This window comes from Microcaecilia unicolor, chromosome 4 (assembly GCF_901765095.1).
Source record: "Microcaecilia unicolor chromosome 4, aMicUni1.1, whole genome shotgun sequence".
Classification (NCBI taxonomy): domain Eukaryota; kingdom Metazoa; phylum Chordata; class Amphibia; order Gymnophiona; family Siphonopidae; genus Microcaecilia; species Microcaecilia unicolor.
In genome coordinates, this window is record NC_044034.1 from 367,058,640 (window position 1) to 367,075,535 (window position 16,896).

The 16,896-nt window shown below is 42.9% G+C and overlaps 1 protein-coding gene across 1 annotated transcript in view; it reads left to right on the forward strand.

The window, feature by feature from the left end:
* The window catches only part of CFAP47 (cilia and flagella associated protein 47), a 1,083,264-nt gene that overhangs the window by 576,633 nt on the left and 489,735 nt on the right, over positions 1-16,896 (forward strand). Inside the window, 1 exon segment of the mRNA XM_030202357.1 lies at positions 6,343-6,357. Within this exon segment, the coding sequence (XP_030058217.1) occupies positions 6,343-6,357 (15 nt within the window).

Sequence of the window (16,896 nt, forward strand, 5' to 3'; positions counted from 1 at the left end):
TCTGCACTCCTCTCTCAACCCTAATAAAGCAAGCTTTCAAGAGATTTGTGGGCTTCATTAATTCTGTTTCTGCTGGAGTTCTTCTAAGATGATTTTCTAAGGTTTTAGACAATCATAGAGAACTACAAAAAATAAGAAAGAACGTTTCCATCCACGGTACCTAAGGGAGGGCTGCTGTTATGTAGGTTTTCAGCTGATAACTATCATAACTACTGGAGGATTAAACTACAGGAAAGCTATTCAGATGATCTATTTCACCTTCAACAGTCTTGGATTCTGACTAAAAATACAGGGGTAGCCATTTCTTAGCCTCTGCCGGCGTTCTTCCCGGATATTTAATGCCAGGCTATGTCAGGCACCAGCACTGAATATCCGGGTTTATGCAGCCGGCTATGTATTCTGCAGTTAAGTGCAGTATTCAGCGCTTAACCGCCTAAGAGACACCACCTAAAATTAGGACTCACTTTTATGAGGTCCGATTTGGCTGCTTAACTTAGGGCCTCTTTCATCAAACCGGTCTAGCGGCCCCTGATGCGGTAATGCCGCTTCTTCGGCATTACCACACGGTTTGATAAAAAAAAGGTCCTTAGGCGGTTAAGTAATGAATATCATAAGCGCCGACTCCACCCCCTAGACCACCCACAAGATAGCCGATTTTCAGTTTGGTGGTCTGTGGTGATACTCAGTGACACTAACCAGTTAAGTGCTGCTGAATAGCAGCAGATAAACCTGCATAGGTGATTTAAGCGGCTAGGAGCCTCTTCTGGCTGCTAAAATTGCTTTAAATAGTAACCCCTTTGGGCCCGATATTCAGAAAATGTTACGCTTCGAAATTTATGCTCCTAAGTGCATGCCCTATTTTCAATCAAATTTAGGAGCTGAAAATTCATTTTACACTCGGGGCCGCCAAGAGACTGAGCCGGGTCCATGGCAGGGCCGCCACCCCCCAGGATCACTTCCGCCTGCCCGAACTGCAAGCCAGCAGAAGCCTTCCTCCAGGCAGCGCTGTTCTTTCCTCTTCTGGCTGCCACATTGCCTGCCCCTGTGGCTCCTTTTCTCTCAGGTCCCGCATGCTCAGTTTCGAAACTGAGCATGTGTGAGGCCTGAGGGCCCAGCAGCTGCTTGGCAGGCAATGCAAAGGGTGGGCCTAGCGCTGGAGTTTTCTCTCTCATGCTCTTCTGTCGGGACGCGATCACCCCCCCCTCGGCGGCCCTGCGTACGCAATACAGCAAAAGCAAAATAAAGTTGATCTCATTTGACAACAGTCCACTTAGTTCTTGCTCTAGGTCAGTGCAGTGCACCCACAGTGAGCCACCTTGCTTCAGAAATGAGCAAAAAGGGTAACATAAATTATTCCTTTGCTTCGATAAGGATTCTACTTAAGAGCAGAACAAAAGTCAGGCCTGAGACAGACCAAGGTCCATTGAGCCCAACGTCCTGTCTCCAACAGTGGCCAGACAGGGTCACAAGTACCCAGCAGATTCTACTTAATTTCTTAAAGCTCGTTCTTTATTTCGGTTTACTTCCTAAACATTTAAAGAAATTGCAACTTATTCAAAATACTTCTGCAAGATTGATTTTGGATTTAATAGGTTTAGTAATATTTCTTTCTATGTTACCCAACTTCCGGTACATGCACAGATATTTTTTGTTTTTTTCAAATCTTCGTGGCCTTAATTGATATAGTCTAGGAGTGGCCTAGTGGTTAGAGCACTGGTCTTGCAATCCAGTTGAAATCCCACTGCTTCTTCTTGTGATCTTGGGCAAGTCACTTAACCCTCCATGCCTCAGATACAAACTTATTAGATTGTGAGCCCTCCAGGGACAAAAATACCCAGTGTACCTGAATGCAACTCACCTTGAGCTACTACTGAAAAAGGTGTGTGCCAAATCTAAATAAATAAACTTAGCATGCGTCACCTTTTCCTACTTGACCACACAATTCTGGAATGCGCTGCCGCGCAACTTGAAAACGGTCTATGATGCTAACTAACTTCCGCAAACTACTGAAGACCCATCTCTTTAACAAGGCATACCACAAAGATCAAACAATATGAACTCTTATACATAAATCTAGAATTGTCTTATAATATTTGCTTGTTATACCACTATAATGTATTTCATTATCATATTCAATAAGTACATAAGGGAACCATAAGTACATAAGTATGCCATACTGGGAAAAGACCAAGGGTCCATCGAAGCCCAGCATCCTGTCCACGGACAGCGGCCAATCCAGGCCAAGGGCACCTGGCAAGCTTCCCAAACGTACAAACATTCTATACATGTTATTCCTGGAATTTTGGATTTTTCCAAGTCCATTTAGTAGCGGTTTATGGACTTGTCCTTTAGGAAACCGTCCAATCCCTTTTTAAACTCTGCTAAGCTAACTGCCTTCACCACTTCTCCAGCAACGAATTCCAGAGTTTAATTATACGTGGGTGAAGAAAACATTTTCTCCGATTTGTTTTAAATTTACTACACTGTAGTTTCATCGCATGCCCCTAGTCCTAGTATTTTTGGAAAGCGTGAACAGACGCTTCACATCCACCCTGTTCCACTCCACTCATTATTTTATATACCTCTATCATGTCTCCCCTCAGCCGTCTCTTCTCCAAGCTGAATAGCCCTAGCTCCTTAGTCTTTCTTCATAGGGAAGTTGTCCCATCCCCGCTATCATTTTAGTCGCCCTTCGCTGCACCTTTTCCATTCTACTCAATATTACCCAAGAACCTTCTGTATACTAAATGTATACTTTATCATATATTTCCACTATTCATGATGTATTGTAAGTCACATTGAGCCTGCAAAGAGGTGGGAAAATGTGGGATACAAATGCAATAAATAATAATAATAATTATTATTATTGTTATTATGAATTGTTGATCAATACTATATCTGTTTCTCTTGTTTAGCAGCCTCTGCAGCAAATTATCACCCAGTGGCGAGTTTACCACGCTTTACAAACTGCTTGAATCCTATCTATGTAAATAATTCTCCAAATAATCTGGACATCTGCACACTACACCAGTCCCGATTCGGATTCAGATCCGCACACAGCACTGAACCCCTTCTCTTAGTGCTAACAACGTATATCAAACAACACCTATGCAAAGGGGGATCAAGTGCTTCTACTTCAGTTCGACATCTCATTAGTATTCGACGCAGTGGATCATGTAACGCTACTAGACCGTCTGAATCAGATTGGAATTACGGGCCAAGTCCTCAAATGGTTCAATGAATTCCCTTCAAACCGTAGCTACTCAGTAAAACAAAACAAAGCCTTTCCAATTACTGGATTCTGAAATTCGGGGACCCGTTCCCCAAGGGTCCCCGCTCTCTCCCATCCTGTTCACCTTCATAGCTCTATTCACCTGAAATCAGGAGAACTACTACTATCATATGTGGATGATATCATGTTCCTTCTGCCTCTGACATCCCTTCACGCCAAGATCCTACTTGAATCAGCAACAGTCGGAATGAACTCTATCCAGACCTGGGCCCTGGCAAACAAACGGAAATTGAATACCCAAAAGACTAAGATTCCCTCTTTCCGGAATCAAGGAACCGAGGTCCCATCTTCAATAATACCTCCCAACAACATCACCTTCCCAGTTGAATTTTTGTTTTTTGTTACATTTGTACCCCGCGTTTCCCACTCCACGGCAGGCTCAATGCAGCTTACATGGGGCAATGGAGGGTTAAGTGACTTGCCCAGAGTCACAAGGAGCTGCCTGTGCCTGAAGTGGGAATCGAACCTCAAAGTCCACCACCCTAACCACTAGGCCACTCCTCCACTGTTGCTACTATTTGAGATTCTACATGGAATGTTGCTATTCCACTAGCAACATTCCATGTAGAAGTCGGCCCTTGCAGATCACCAATGTGGCCGCGCAGAAACAGAAGCCTGCACAGCCTTCTACATGGAATGGTGCTAGTGGAATAGCAACATTCCATGTAGAATCTCCAATAGTATCTATTTTATTTTTTGTTACATTTGTACCCCACGCTTTCCCACTCATGGCAGGCTCAATGCGGCTTACATGGGCAATGGAGGGTTAAGTGACTTGCCCAGAGTCACAAGGAGCTGCCTGTGCCTGAAGTGGGAATTGAACTCAGTTCCTCAGTTCCCCAGGACCAAAGTCCACCACCCTAACCACTAGGCCACTCCTCCACTCTAATCAGAAGCAAGAGTGCTTGGAGTTATCCTTGATTCTTCCCTATCATTCACATCCCATATCAATAGACTATGAAGAAAACAATGTTTAAAATGAAACAACTTCAATCTAATCTGGTCATTCTTTGATCAAAAAGCCTTTGCAATACTAGTTCAAATACTTATCCTACCACATCTGACTATTGCTAAGCCCTATTTCTTGGTATTAGTAGCAATATCTAAAAACAAACAAACAAAAAACTACAGATCATACAGAACACAGCAGCAAGACTAATCTTCAAACTGAACAGATGCACCAGTGTCCTCACCTTACCTTACAAAACTACACTGGCTACCAATAGCTGAAAGAGCTTCGTTTAAGGTTGCCTGCCTAGTCGTTCAGATTCATTAACATGCTACCTCTGCACTCCTGATAAACAGCTCATCTGTTCACGTTGTCATTCCAACAGACTAAAAGAACAAGTGATCCTAGCCCCACCGTTTCACAAGGGAATCCGATCTCAGAAGATCTTTAACTCGCTCTTCTCAACGGCAGGATCGCATTATGGAACTCACTCCCTTGGCCTATCAGAACAGAGATAACCACCTCAGCTTCCGAAAGAAGCTAAAACCCTTCTTCTCTCAAAGACTGCTATATATACTCATCGCGCACCGTCCCCAAATGATCTTAGAAATATCAAATTTAGCAACAGACTATAATCATACCATATGAAGCTCTATAACATAATAACTATCCAATAAGAATGTATTCACTCATTAGCCTACTTATAAAACTGGAACTGTTGTTCCACTAATGTTGTAAACCGCACTGAACCCTAAGCAGTGGATATTAGCGGTATATAAGACCTAAATTAGCCTACTTATAAAACTCAAATATAAAGCAACCTATGCATCCAGCTTCTCCTATATAAGCACACAACTATGGAACTCACTGCCAAAAGCTATGAAATCAACCTACGACCATCTAAACTTCAGGAGCTCACTAAAAAACCAACCTGTTCACAAAAGGCATACCCTACCGACCCAACATAAGTGCCTACACTCTGCAACACAGCAAAACCAAAGCCGTAATGACACTATATAACCTCTCCTCTCTTTGATCTCCATTGTGCCTGAACCTTAATCGACCACACCATCACCATGTATTGTTTCTCTACCGGACTTGGCGAACGCCTTTCGGTACTATGTAAGCCACATTGAGCCTGCAAATAGGTGGGAAAATGTGGGATACAAATGTACTAAATAAATTGAATTGAATGAATTTCATCTCAGTTGCGGAATCAATATTACGTTCTCCTTCTTTTGGAAAAGTTCATTTTTCAAAGTGGCTGCTACTGCCTTTTCAGTTATGGGGGTATTCTTAAGGAACTCTCTTCCCTTTCTGATTAGAATTGAGCAAAACTACTTAACATTTCAGAGAAAGATAAAAACTTTCTTGTTTAATAAATCCTAACCCCCTGTTTACAAAGCCATGCAGCATAGCCGACACAGACCATTCAAAGTGAATGGGCTGTGTCCGCAGTACCACACCGCCAGCCACTAGCATGGCTTTGTAAACAGGAGGGTAAATTTTGCTGTTATATGTGCAGGTAGACAATATCAGCATAACTTAAGCACTTATCTGTTGCACAAATCTGGAAGCCAGCTGCAACTGTTTCAGACTAGATAGAATTTCATATTACTGAGTCCATATTCAGCTAAAACGTATTGTTGTGGAAGAGGAATCTTTTGTGTGCAAATATGTTTCAGATGTGCTGTTTATTTTGAATATCCTTGAGAATTAGAATGGATGGGACTGCGCTTAGCTATCCCAGTATGGCACAAACTGTAAATACACACTGCTTCCTCTGACTTAGTAAATATTTAAATTAGAGGCATGCATTTCATTACAAGGACTATATCAATATCATATTACCATTTTCCTAGTAAGAACAAGCAATTTTAGTTTCAAATACAGTAGATTCCAGTTAATTGGGACACTAGAATACTTTCTCCCAATTAAGCAGCTGCCCTAAGCCCCCTTTGAACAAAGCCGCAGTAGCGGCTGCCGGTGTGGTAATGCTGCCAACATAGCTCATTCAAAGTGAATGGACTGTGTCGGCATTACCAGGTGGCAGCCGCTAGCACGGCTTTGTAAAAGGGGGGGGGGGTAAATGAAGTTGCAGATAAAAAGCGGTTAGGTTAGCAGAGTTTAAAAAAGGTTTAGACAGCTTCCTAAAGGAAAAATTCCATAGAACATTATTAAATTGGACGTGGGAAAATCCACTATTTCTGGGTTAAGCAGTATAAAATGTTTTGTACATTTTTGGGATCTTGCCGGGTATTTGTGACCTGGATTGGCTACCTTTGGAAACAGGATGCTGGGCTTGATGGACCTTTGGTCTGTCAGTGTGGCAATACTTATGTACTTATGACTAACAACATTACACTGCTGCTTTGATGAGCAGAAACAACTGATGCAAATCAAAGAAAACTATTTCCCCTGGAAACAGTTAATAACTTTGGAGGAATTGATCGAGTGCTCTCTTTATCGACTGCAGCTGACCAAAATCAGCACAGGTTTCTAGAGCAGATGTAGCAGTCAACCGGTGTTAAATCTCTCCTAGTCATTTTTGGAGGGATCTAAATTTTTAAATGAAAAACAAAAATTGCTACACACACCACAAACGCAGTTACTCTAATACCTAGAGCAACTATAGCTAGGCATCCATTTATATTAAATGATGCATTGATGTCGTACAGTTGTGATCACAAACATGCCATGTGGCAGACACTGGCCCAATTAAACAGCAGATGCCCCAAATAAGCGAAGCAAATTCTGGATACATTATTGATTTGTTTTTGTTCTCCAGTATTTGCCCTAATAAACAGCTGCTCCAATTAACCGAAATCCACAGTTTAAAAAATCTTGGTTATTATCAGAACAAAAGGGTATCATTTACACCTAATGTGTTGACCTTTTCTAGATTTCATTAAAGCCGTGATGGGCAGACTTTTATGTGTTTCCTTATATGGCAAGATCAGGATGGGCTGGAGTGGCTTAGACGGCAACTCCAGTAGTTAAGACATAAGGACATAAGTGCTGGGTGGACTTCAACAGTCCTTCTCCTGAAAATGGCAAAGAAAGATTGGGATCAGGTTGGGCTGGAGTGGCTTAGACGGCAACTCCAGTAGTTAAGACATAAGGACATAAGTGCTGGGTGGACTTCAACAGTCCTTCTCCTGAAAATGGCAAAGAAAGATGAGATCAAGTATACATACTATACCATACCACATTCATTCATACCGCTTTGACTGTATCTACAGAAAGGCAGTATACCATGTCACGATTGTGATCGTGACCCCTCTCAGGCTCATCTTATTTCCGGCAGTCAGTTTCTGAGCTGGCTTCTGTTTGTTCTTCCTGAGTTAGTTCTGTCTCTGTGTGCTGGCTGCTTCCAGCATGGCTCTGATTACGCCACTAAACTGCACCTGTGTGTGTTAAGCCTCTCTGTGCTTCAGTATACTTTCTGCCTGTCTTTTGGTTTGTATTCCTCTTGCCCTCTGGTGGCCAGACCTGGTGGCTGCATTGGATTGTCTGTGTGCTGTTTCCCGTTCCAGACTTCAGCCCAGTCCAGTCCGGATCTTCCAGCCTGCCAACTTGCTTGTCTTATTTGAGCCTGCACAGCACCCGTAGCTGCCTGGTGATTGCTGCAGCTGAATCTCAGCTGCTGCTGGGCTTATTAGCCATTTGGAAACTCTCTGCTTTGCCTTTCCATCGTCTAAGGTCCCTGGTATGTTGGGTGCTGGTGCACTTCTGCCTAGTCCAGTTTATAGTCTGTAATTCTTGCCTGATTCTAGTTTAGTCTTTGTGTAGCTTCTTGTTCTGTATTGCTTGTTTCCCAGTCTTGTTTCTTGTTTGCATGTCTTTGTCTAGTTCTTGGTTGCCTGTGTTTCTTGTTCAGTGGCTGCCTGGCAGCTTTCAGTTCTGTCTCTTGTCTATCTGTGTTTGTTCCCTGTTTCAATGGCTGCTTGCAGCTTTCAGTTCTGTCTCTTGTCTGTCTGAGAGTCCTAGTCTAGTATTCTGCCTAGCCTCCCTGTGTGTTTAGTCCCTGTGTGTATCCTGCTGGTATCCAGTTCTGGCCCTGTCCGGCAAGTCCTGCCGGCCACCTGCACCCAGGGGCTCAACTCATGGGAAGGGTGGCCAGTGCAGGTGAAGTCTAGCCGTCCCTGTCAGAGTTCTGTCTTATCCCTGTGTGGGGTGGTTTTGCCTGCCACTGCTGCTCCTTGGCAGTGGCCCAAGGGCTTACCCTAGTTCCTGCTTTGGAAAATGTGACAACCAATAATTCGAGGCCTATATAGAACATTAACTAATTGAGGGTCCCTTTTACTAAGAGACGTTGACGCTTATGTGCATACAACGCATGTCAAATTAGAACTACCGCCCGGCTACCACATGCCCTGGGCGGTAATTCTAATTTTGATGTGCGTCCAAAATGCACGGCAGAAAATAATTTCTATTTTTACTGCATGGCACTAACCAGGCGGTGATTGGCAGTGTGCGCGCGCTGACGATTACCGCTCGGTTAATGTGTGAGACCTTACCGCTGAGTCAGTGGGTGGCGGTAAGGTCTCAGGCCCGAAATGGACAAGTGCTTTTTATTTTGTCACATGGCACGCTAACAAATGCACCTGTGTGCGTCCAATACGTGCCGACACCAGTGCATGCCATTTTCCTGCGCATCTTAGTAAAAGGGCCCCTGAGTGAGGCAAATTGAAGTTAACCCTGTAATCTTAAAATAAAGCAAGAGAATTTGGATAATATACAAGCTTTAAATGGAAGCCAATGAAGCTTTAACTATAAAGGGGATATGTGATCAAACGTACTTGATTTAAAAGCCAAACGAGCTGCCATATTTTGTAGTATTGAAGTCTATTCGGTAGTTTTACTGAAATAACAAGGTACAAAACCCTGCAGTTATCTAAACGATAAATATTAAACTCTGAACCAATAAAGTAAAGTGACTCTAATGAAAATATGAACGATAGTCCTGAGTTGTACTTGCTGTTCCAGGGACAGTGAAATCTAGGATTATACCAAGTACAGTACTTCGGTTGATTTCTCTACCATCAATATCTTGTTTTGCCTAATGGAATCACTGCCGGCAAGGACTCCTGATATTTAACCAGTGTACCTGAATGTAACTCACCTCGAGCTACTACTGAAAAAGGTGTGAGCAAAATCCAAATAAAGAATTTACTAAACCAGAGTACTTTAGTTTTGCCTGTATTTAATTTTATCAAGTGGGATATTGCCCAGCCCTTAAGTTTGGTAATACAAGGAACGATTTCTAAATCAGATGGAACAGGGACACAAATGAAAATCTCATCAGCATAAGAATTTAATCTGCAGCTAAGGAAATATTAAAAGAACTCATAAAAACATTGAACAGTTCACACCACAGGGAATAAGGGAAGTCACAGTAGGTATTTTTCTATCCCAATTAAAAAGAAAAAAATGAAAATTTCATCTCTGCCCTGGTTCTCTGCCAGCTGTTCTTCCACATGGAGGTTTGGGTGGCCATTTTATAATATTGAAGTTCCTCAGCTGCCACAAAGACATCCGTGTCTGTTGTTTTCCCCCGTTAATAATTTGGACATTTCAGTTTGTAAAATGGATGTTCACGCTGGATATAGCCTGCACTTGGATGTCCATTTCCTGATCATAGTACTTAGCAAATCAAACAATGATATTGAGGGGTTTGTTATCCTGAACTTTGCCCATTGCCTGATGCGCTCAATCCAGCTCAGAAAGCACAGAAGCACCATCAGGCTAAGCAATTAACGGCAGAATGTAATCACGATCACCGAGACATCCTCAGTTTTGCCTCTGTCCAGGGTCCCTCGAACCGCAGATTCTTTCGGCAGCCCCAACTCTGGATGTCATCTAATTTGTAAAGGAGCTCCTCATACTGAGCAGAAAACTGAAACTCACGCATCTGGGAAGAAGTTAACAAGTCTACGTGTTCATCCACTTTCATCTCTAGGCTCTTTATGCGGTCACCCAACTTGCGAAGGTCCACACTTACAGCATCAGTCACTCCAAAATCTCTTTGTGGGAACTCTTAATCTCCTCCAGAATATCTGTTAGAAATTGTTTGAGCTCTCATGAAAGGCCTTGTTGCGGACCACGAGCGCCCCATCCCCCTGGTAATTCCGAGTCAGAATCCAAAGCTGAGGCCAGCACGGAGAAGCGTAGTTCTCGCCGCCACCTTGCTGGTAAGTCTAGGGGACTGCCGCAATTTCCTGATGTCCCAAATTAATATGCTTACTCATCCCCACCACTGCTGCAAACACACTGGAGACGAACACGGTCAAAATTATCCTGGATGGCGTAAGCTAAAGGGGTTAGGGTTGGGGGGGGTGAACGGGAGCAAAAGAATCACATTGTCATTAGGCCTATGAGTTACTCCTTCCCTCCCCGCCTTAATTTTTTGCTTGTAATTAGCATAGAGGAACGTAGTACACGACCTACAAATGTATATGAATAATTCCGCCTCCATCGTTCAGAACCTCACTGTGTGGCAGGGAAAACACTGAAGCCCTGTAGTCTTCTAGGCTGTCAGCACCACTCACTCTCACTCTCACTCATAGACCCGCCCTCAGCCCACGCCCGATCCACACATAATTCAACCCCAACATTCTAAATGCAAATTTGTAGTTGCAAGATCCATGAGTGTATGCCCCGCCCTGCGTCACAACGTTATGATGTGTGAGGGTGGGGCTATGACACTCCGCCAATCCCAGTTCCACCGCCCCCGATGCTACCCCACGACGTACTGCGAGAAAAAGCGGACTACGCAGGGCCTCACCCCCCCCGATGCACAGCGACAAACACAGAGCTACGAGGGGGAGGATTGCCGTCCGAACACCTGATCGCGGGACCCCGACCAGCGAATGCCCGAGCTGCCGGCCCGCCAAACAAAAACTACCCGGCCTGCACCCTCCCCATGCTTGCCACGCTGCCCGTCCGCCCTCCCCACGCTGCCGCAGTAAACCTGCTAGCGCCCGTTTCATTGCTCACAGAAACGGGCCTTTTTTACTAGTATAAAATAAAGTGGTGTGTTAAATCTGGCCTAAGATTTTACTGCCCCAGAGTTTAAATTCATTACATCACAAAAGCAGTGCAAAGGAATAAATACACTTGTCATACTTTATCCCGTTACAGAAAAGATGATATATAGCACTTTTTACAATGAAATTATACAGTTTGCTTGTCCTTGAAAAGATTGAGGAATGATACTATAATTTTATATTTAGATTTGTGGAGATCGTTTATGAGCCGTGAATAAAGACAATCATATTACGTGCCTAACCTGACAAACCTTGGACAGTTTTGTGGCAGACTGGCTTTGGGATAATACCAGGACTACAATATAGAAAAAAGATAATGATTCTATATTTAGCTGCCCATTAATCTTGTCTTTATGAGAATAAAAAACCCTAATTTATTTCAGAGAAAGTTGAACCTGGGAGCATTCTGTAATCTTCTGTCTGATGGCTCCTGTAATGCAGAAGACTGTCATATAATGCTGTTATTACGCGTCTCCTTCAATGTGGCCTGTTTTTATAAAATAACTGGCATGGCAGATAAGAAACGTATTATATTCTTGTCGTAACTGAGAGCATCAAAGCAGGAATGATATCTCTTTATAGGCTTATGGGGAATAGTGATTTGGTAAGTCAATTAGAAATCGTCAAGATATCTGCAAAGCAATTTTTGCAAATACCTTCTGATACTATATATCAACGCCTAGAGATCTGCGCCGAAATTCAAGCGGATTCTCTAACAATGCGCATAACTTAAGCTAATGAGAGCTGATAACAGCTCTTAACAAGCAATAATGAACAGTAATTGTCCACTAATTAGAATTTGCGCGCACAACTCGCTAAGTGTATTCTGTAACAAAGTGCGCCAAACTTCTACTCTTGCAAGCAAAAGGGGCGTGGTTATAGGAGGCGGAGCGGCAATAGGTGTTCTGTAATTTATGCATGTGGGTGTAGAATATGACCCAGTGCGTATAAATTCTGCACGCCGGGAGTTACGCCACATTTCATTGGTTAAATGGATGCTCGTAGTTTTAGGTGCTGAGGATAGCAACTAAGCGAATTAAGACATAAGACATAAGCATCACCACACTGGGACAGACCAAAGATCCATCTAGCCCAGCACCCTGTCTCTGACAGTGGTCCCATCCAGGTCAATAATTCACCTCACAGATCCACGGAGCAAAGCATTTTGTACTAGCTTGTCCCAGGGAATAGTGGATTTTTCCCTACGTCCATTTAATAACATTCTATGGCCTTTTTCTTCAGGAAGCCCTCCAAACCTTTCTTAACTCTGCTAAGCTGACCACCTTAAACCACATTCTCCGGCAACGCATTCCAGAGTCGAATTACGCGCTGAGTAAAGAAAATTTTTCTCTTATTTGTGTTTAAAACTTACTGCAGCTTCATCGCATGCCACCTTGTCCTAGTATTTTTGGAAAGCGTAAACAGATGCTCCACATCTATCTGTTCCACTCCACTCATTATTTTATATACCTCTATCATATCACCCCTCAGTCACCTTTTCTCCAAGCTGAAGAGCCCCAGCCGCTTTAGCCTTTCCTCATAGGAAAGTTGTCCCATCCCCTTAATCATCTTCGTCGCCCTTCTCTGCACCTTTTCTTAATTCCACTATATCTTTTTTGAGGTGCGGCGACCAGAATTTAACACAATACTCTAGGTGCGGTTGCACCATGGACGATACAGTGTATAATATCCTCATTTTTGTTTTCCATCCCTTTCCTAATAATACCTAACATTCTATTTGCTTTCTTAGCTGCAGCAGCAACACTGAGCAGAAGATTCACGTATCATCAATGATGACTCCCAGGTCCCCTTCTCGTTCCGTGACTCCTAATGCTGAACCTTGCATGACGTAGCTATAGTGTTGGGTTCCTCTTCCCACATGCATCACTTTGCATTGCTCACATTAAACGTCATCTGCCATTAGATGCCCAGTCTCTAGTCTTGCATAGATCTTCCTGCAACTTTTCACAATCTTTCCCGCAATTTTGACGACTCTTGAACAACTTTGTGTCATCAGCAAATTTGATAACCTCGCTAGTTACCCCCACTCCAGGTCATTTATGAAAATGTTTAAAAAGCAACGGTCCAGCACAGATCCCTGAGGGACCCCATAACTACCCTTTCCATTGTGAATAGTGACCATTAACCCTACTCTCTGTTTCCTATCTTTCACACAGTTTTTAATCATAACAAATACCCTGTCCGGCACCAGTATCCAACCCAAACTTCCTCGGTGAAGACCGAGGCAAAGAACTCATTTAATCTTTCCACTATTCTTTATCTCCCTGTGCCCCTTTTACTCCCCGTTCATCCAGTGACCAACCTGATTCTTTTGCCGATTTCCTGCTTTTAATATACCTGAAAACATTTTTACTATGTGTTTTTGCCTCTACCGCTATCTTTCTTTCAAAGTCCTTCTTAGCCTTTCTTATCAACGCTTTGCATCTGATTTGACATTCCTTATGCCTTCTGTCTCGCTGCACCCTACGCCTGGAATAAACTTCCTGAGCCCCTACGTCTTGCCCCATCCTTGGCCACCTTTAAATCTAGACTGAAAGCCCACCTCTTTACATTGCTTTTGACTCGTAACCACTCGCCTCCACCTACCCTCCTCTCTTCCTTCCCGTTCACATTAATTGATTTGATTTGCTTACTTTTTTTATTTCTTGTCTATTAGATTGTAAGCTCTTTGAGCAGGGACTGTCTTTCTTCTATGTTGTTGCAGCGCTGCGTACGCCTTGTAGCGCTATAGAAATGCTAAATAGTAGTAGTAGTAGTTTTTATTATCTTCAGTCGGTTCTTTCTTCCATTTTCTGAAGGATTCTCTTTTTGTTCCAATAGCATCCTTCACCTCTCTTTTAACCACGCCGGTTGTCGTTTGGTCTTCTGCCCTCCTTTACTGATACTGATTCTTTGGTCTGGCGCCTAAATCTAGGTGGTGATTAGAGATACACGTAGTTGGCACTGATGTCAGTGCTGATGTTTTAGGCGCCATCTATAGAATCGCCCCCAATAGATTGTCAAGTTTTGTAATTGAATACCTGTAGCATGTTGAAGATAATCAGCATTTTGGAGCAGTTCTGTATACCTTTGTTTTGCACCAAATGCTCAGTTCTACTCATACTAGACAAATCCCTCCTTTCAGTACCCTTCACCACCACTTCCAACTCCAGGCTCCGCCCTTTCTGCCTCGCCTCACCCTATGCCTGGGAACAACCCATTCGCCAGCCCCCTCCCTGCCCCTCTTCAAATCTTTGCTCAAAGTCCCACCTAACCTGTATGCTTCTATTCAGGAAATCTAGACTGTCCCATTTTGACTGCCCTATTTGACTGACTGTACATTTGTCTTTTAGATTGTAAGCTCCTTTGAGCAGGGACTGTCCTTTTGTGTTAAACTGTACAGCACTGCGTACCCCTAGTAGCGCTCTAGAAATGTTAAGTAGTAGTAGTGTTGACAGTCATTTCCTAGTCCCTTAAGATACCTTGCTTATCTCATTACCTCATTTGAGGAATAAAAACAGCATTCTACTTAAAATCACCATTAAAGCCCCACTTCTTCCCCAAGACGGAGCAAATCCATAACCAAAGATTATCTGGCCTTATTTCTTCTACTGATAGCTGAGCTGAATTTAAGGGGGGAAGTTGGCTACCAATAATATGTGTATTTTACAGTTAACCTCAGTTATTAGTAACTAGGTCTCACTGCACAAAATGGGACCTGTGCTAAAATAGCACTTGTTTGTGCTAAAATAACCTGCCTTAACTGTAGCCCACGTTGATAACTTCCCCCTTAATGTAAAGAGTTTCAGTCTCTGGTAACCCTGATATTGTGATGTCATAATGCCTGTTTCACCAGTAAGAGCCAGCCTCATCAGTGATGTCACAATGGCTTGATTGTTCTTTACTTGGCCTCACTTTATTACATATGGAAGTGATTTTGATTTATAGAGACATTTGTGGAGGAGTAGCCTAGGGGTTAGTGCAGTGGACTTTGATCCTGGGGAACTGAGTTTGATTCCCACTGTAGCTCCTTGTGACTCTGGGCAAGTCGCTTAATCCTCCATTGCCCCTGGTACAAAATAAGTACCTGAATATATGTAAACTGCTGTGAATGTAGTTGCAAACACCTCAGAAAGGGCAGTATATCAAGTCCCATTTCCCTTTCCCTTTTCTACTCACCCCAATACAAAAGACACCAACAAAAAATCAAATGACATTACCAACTACTTACCAGTAGCATCTATCCCACTGGTAGTCAAACTAATGGAAGGTGTGGTAACCAAAACAATATACAATTACATAATTGCCAATTGCAAAGGACTCAAATACAAAACCTATTATGAGATCCAACTTCTCCTTCTTAGGCAGCCAACTGTGGAATGCCCTCCCCAGACCCATCCGATCTATCAGTGACTATCCTTACGGAAATCACTAAAAACCCATTTATTCAAGCAAGCCTATCCAATTAACCCAACTAATCTTATGAACCCATATACCCATCCCTCGTGACTCCATTACCCCTCCTCCCATGGTCACCTACCCCATGCTCTTTCCTTTCCTTTCCTACTCCCTTCTCCTGTGCCCATCTCTACCTACCTATTTCTTTTATTATTCTGCCATACTTCACTTACATCTTCTCCATCAATACTCTGTAAACTACTATTACTATGTAAGCCGCATTGAGCCTGCTTTGAGTGGGAAAGCGCGGGATACAAATGTAATAAATAAATAAAATAAACAAATTCACAATACTACATGAATCTCAATCAGGTTTCCACCACCTACATAGCACCGAAACAGTACTACTTACCCTCCTAACCAAATTCAGCAAGAAATAGCAATCGTAAAAGTAAAAGTATACTTCTTCTCCAATTCGACATGTCCAGTGTATTCGACATGGTCAATGTTTATTTACCCCTCTATAGACCCCCGTGGGATCCTTCCACACGGAGTTGTACAGAGGGTCTGTTCTTCTATGATCTTGTGGACCGCCTCCCTGAATTGCAGCGATACTCCTGCCCATGGGTATCGCTGTGGAGGAGGCATCAGAAGGCTTAGTTCAGATCTTATTCCCATGACCACAGCTTTCTGTCTCTTTGATCTAATGAATCTTTGGCTATTTATGTTCAGTGGGAATCTTACTTGTGTGTGTGTGTGTGTTAGTTTGCAAAACAGATAGAAGATAGAGAATAAATTGAAGCAAGGACAGAAACAGTGTAGTTAAAGAAATAGTCTTTTTATTCTTACCAATCAGACTTTAATCAGATACATTCATCAGACAGGTTCTGGGTTCAATTGCACAGAGCTTCTGCCCTCCGAGAAGAGTTTGGGGACCGTTCCAATGATCTGCCAAAATCTCATCTCTTTATAGGCGCAGATCTCAATACAAGTCAATGGCAAGACCCTGTTTTTTTTCTCATATTGCTCAACCTCTGAATCATTTCCGGCAGGTGTCCATCTGTACCCTCACTTTTCCGTTTCTACATTGCAAGTTATTGGGCAATTTCCCTTTTTGTCAACATCTCCCTAGATACGGACATCCAAACATCCAAACATGGCTATGTGTAATTTCCTTTTTTGTAAACACTTTGTTCTTATGAGATATC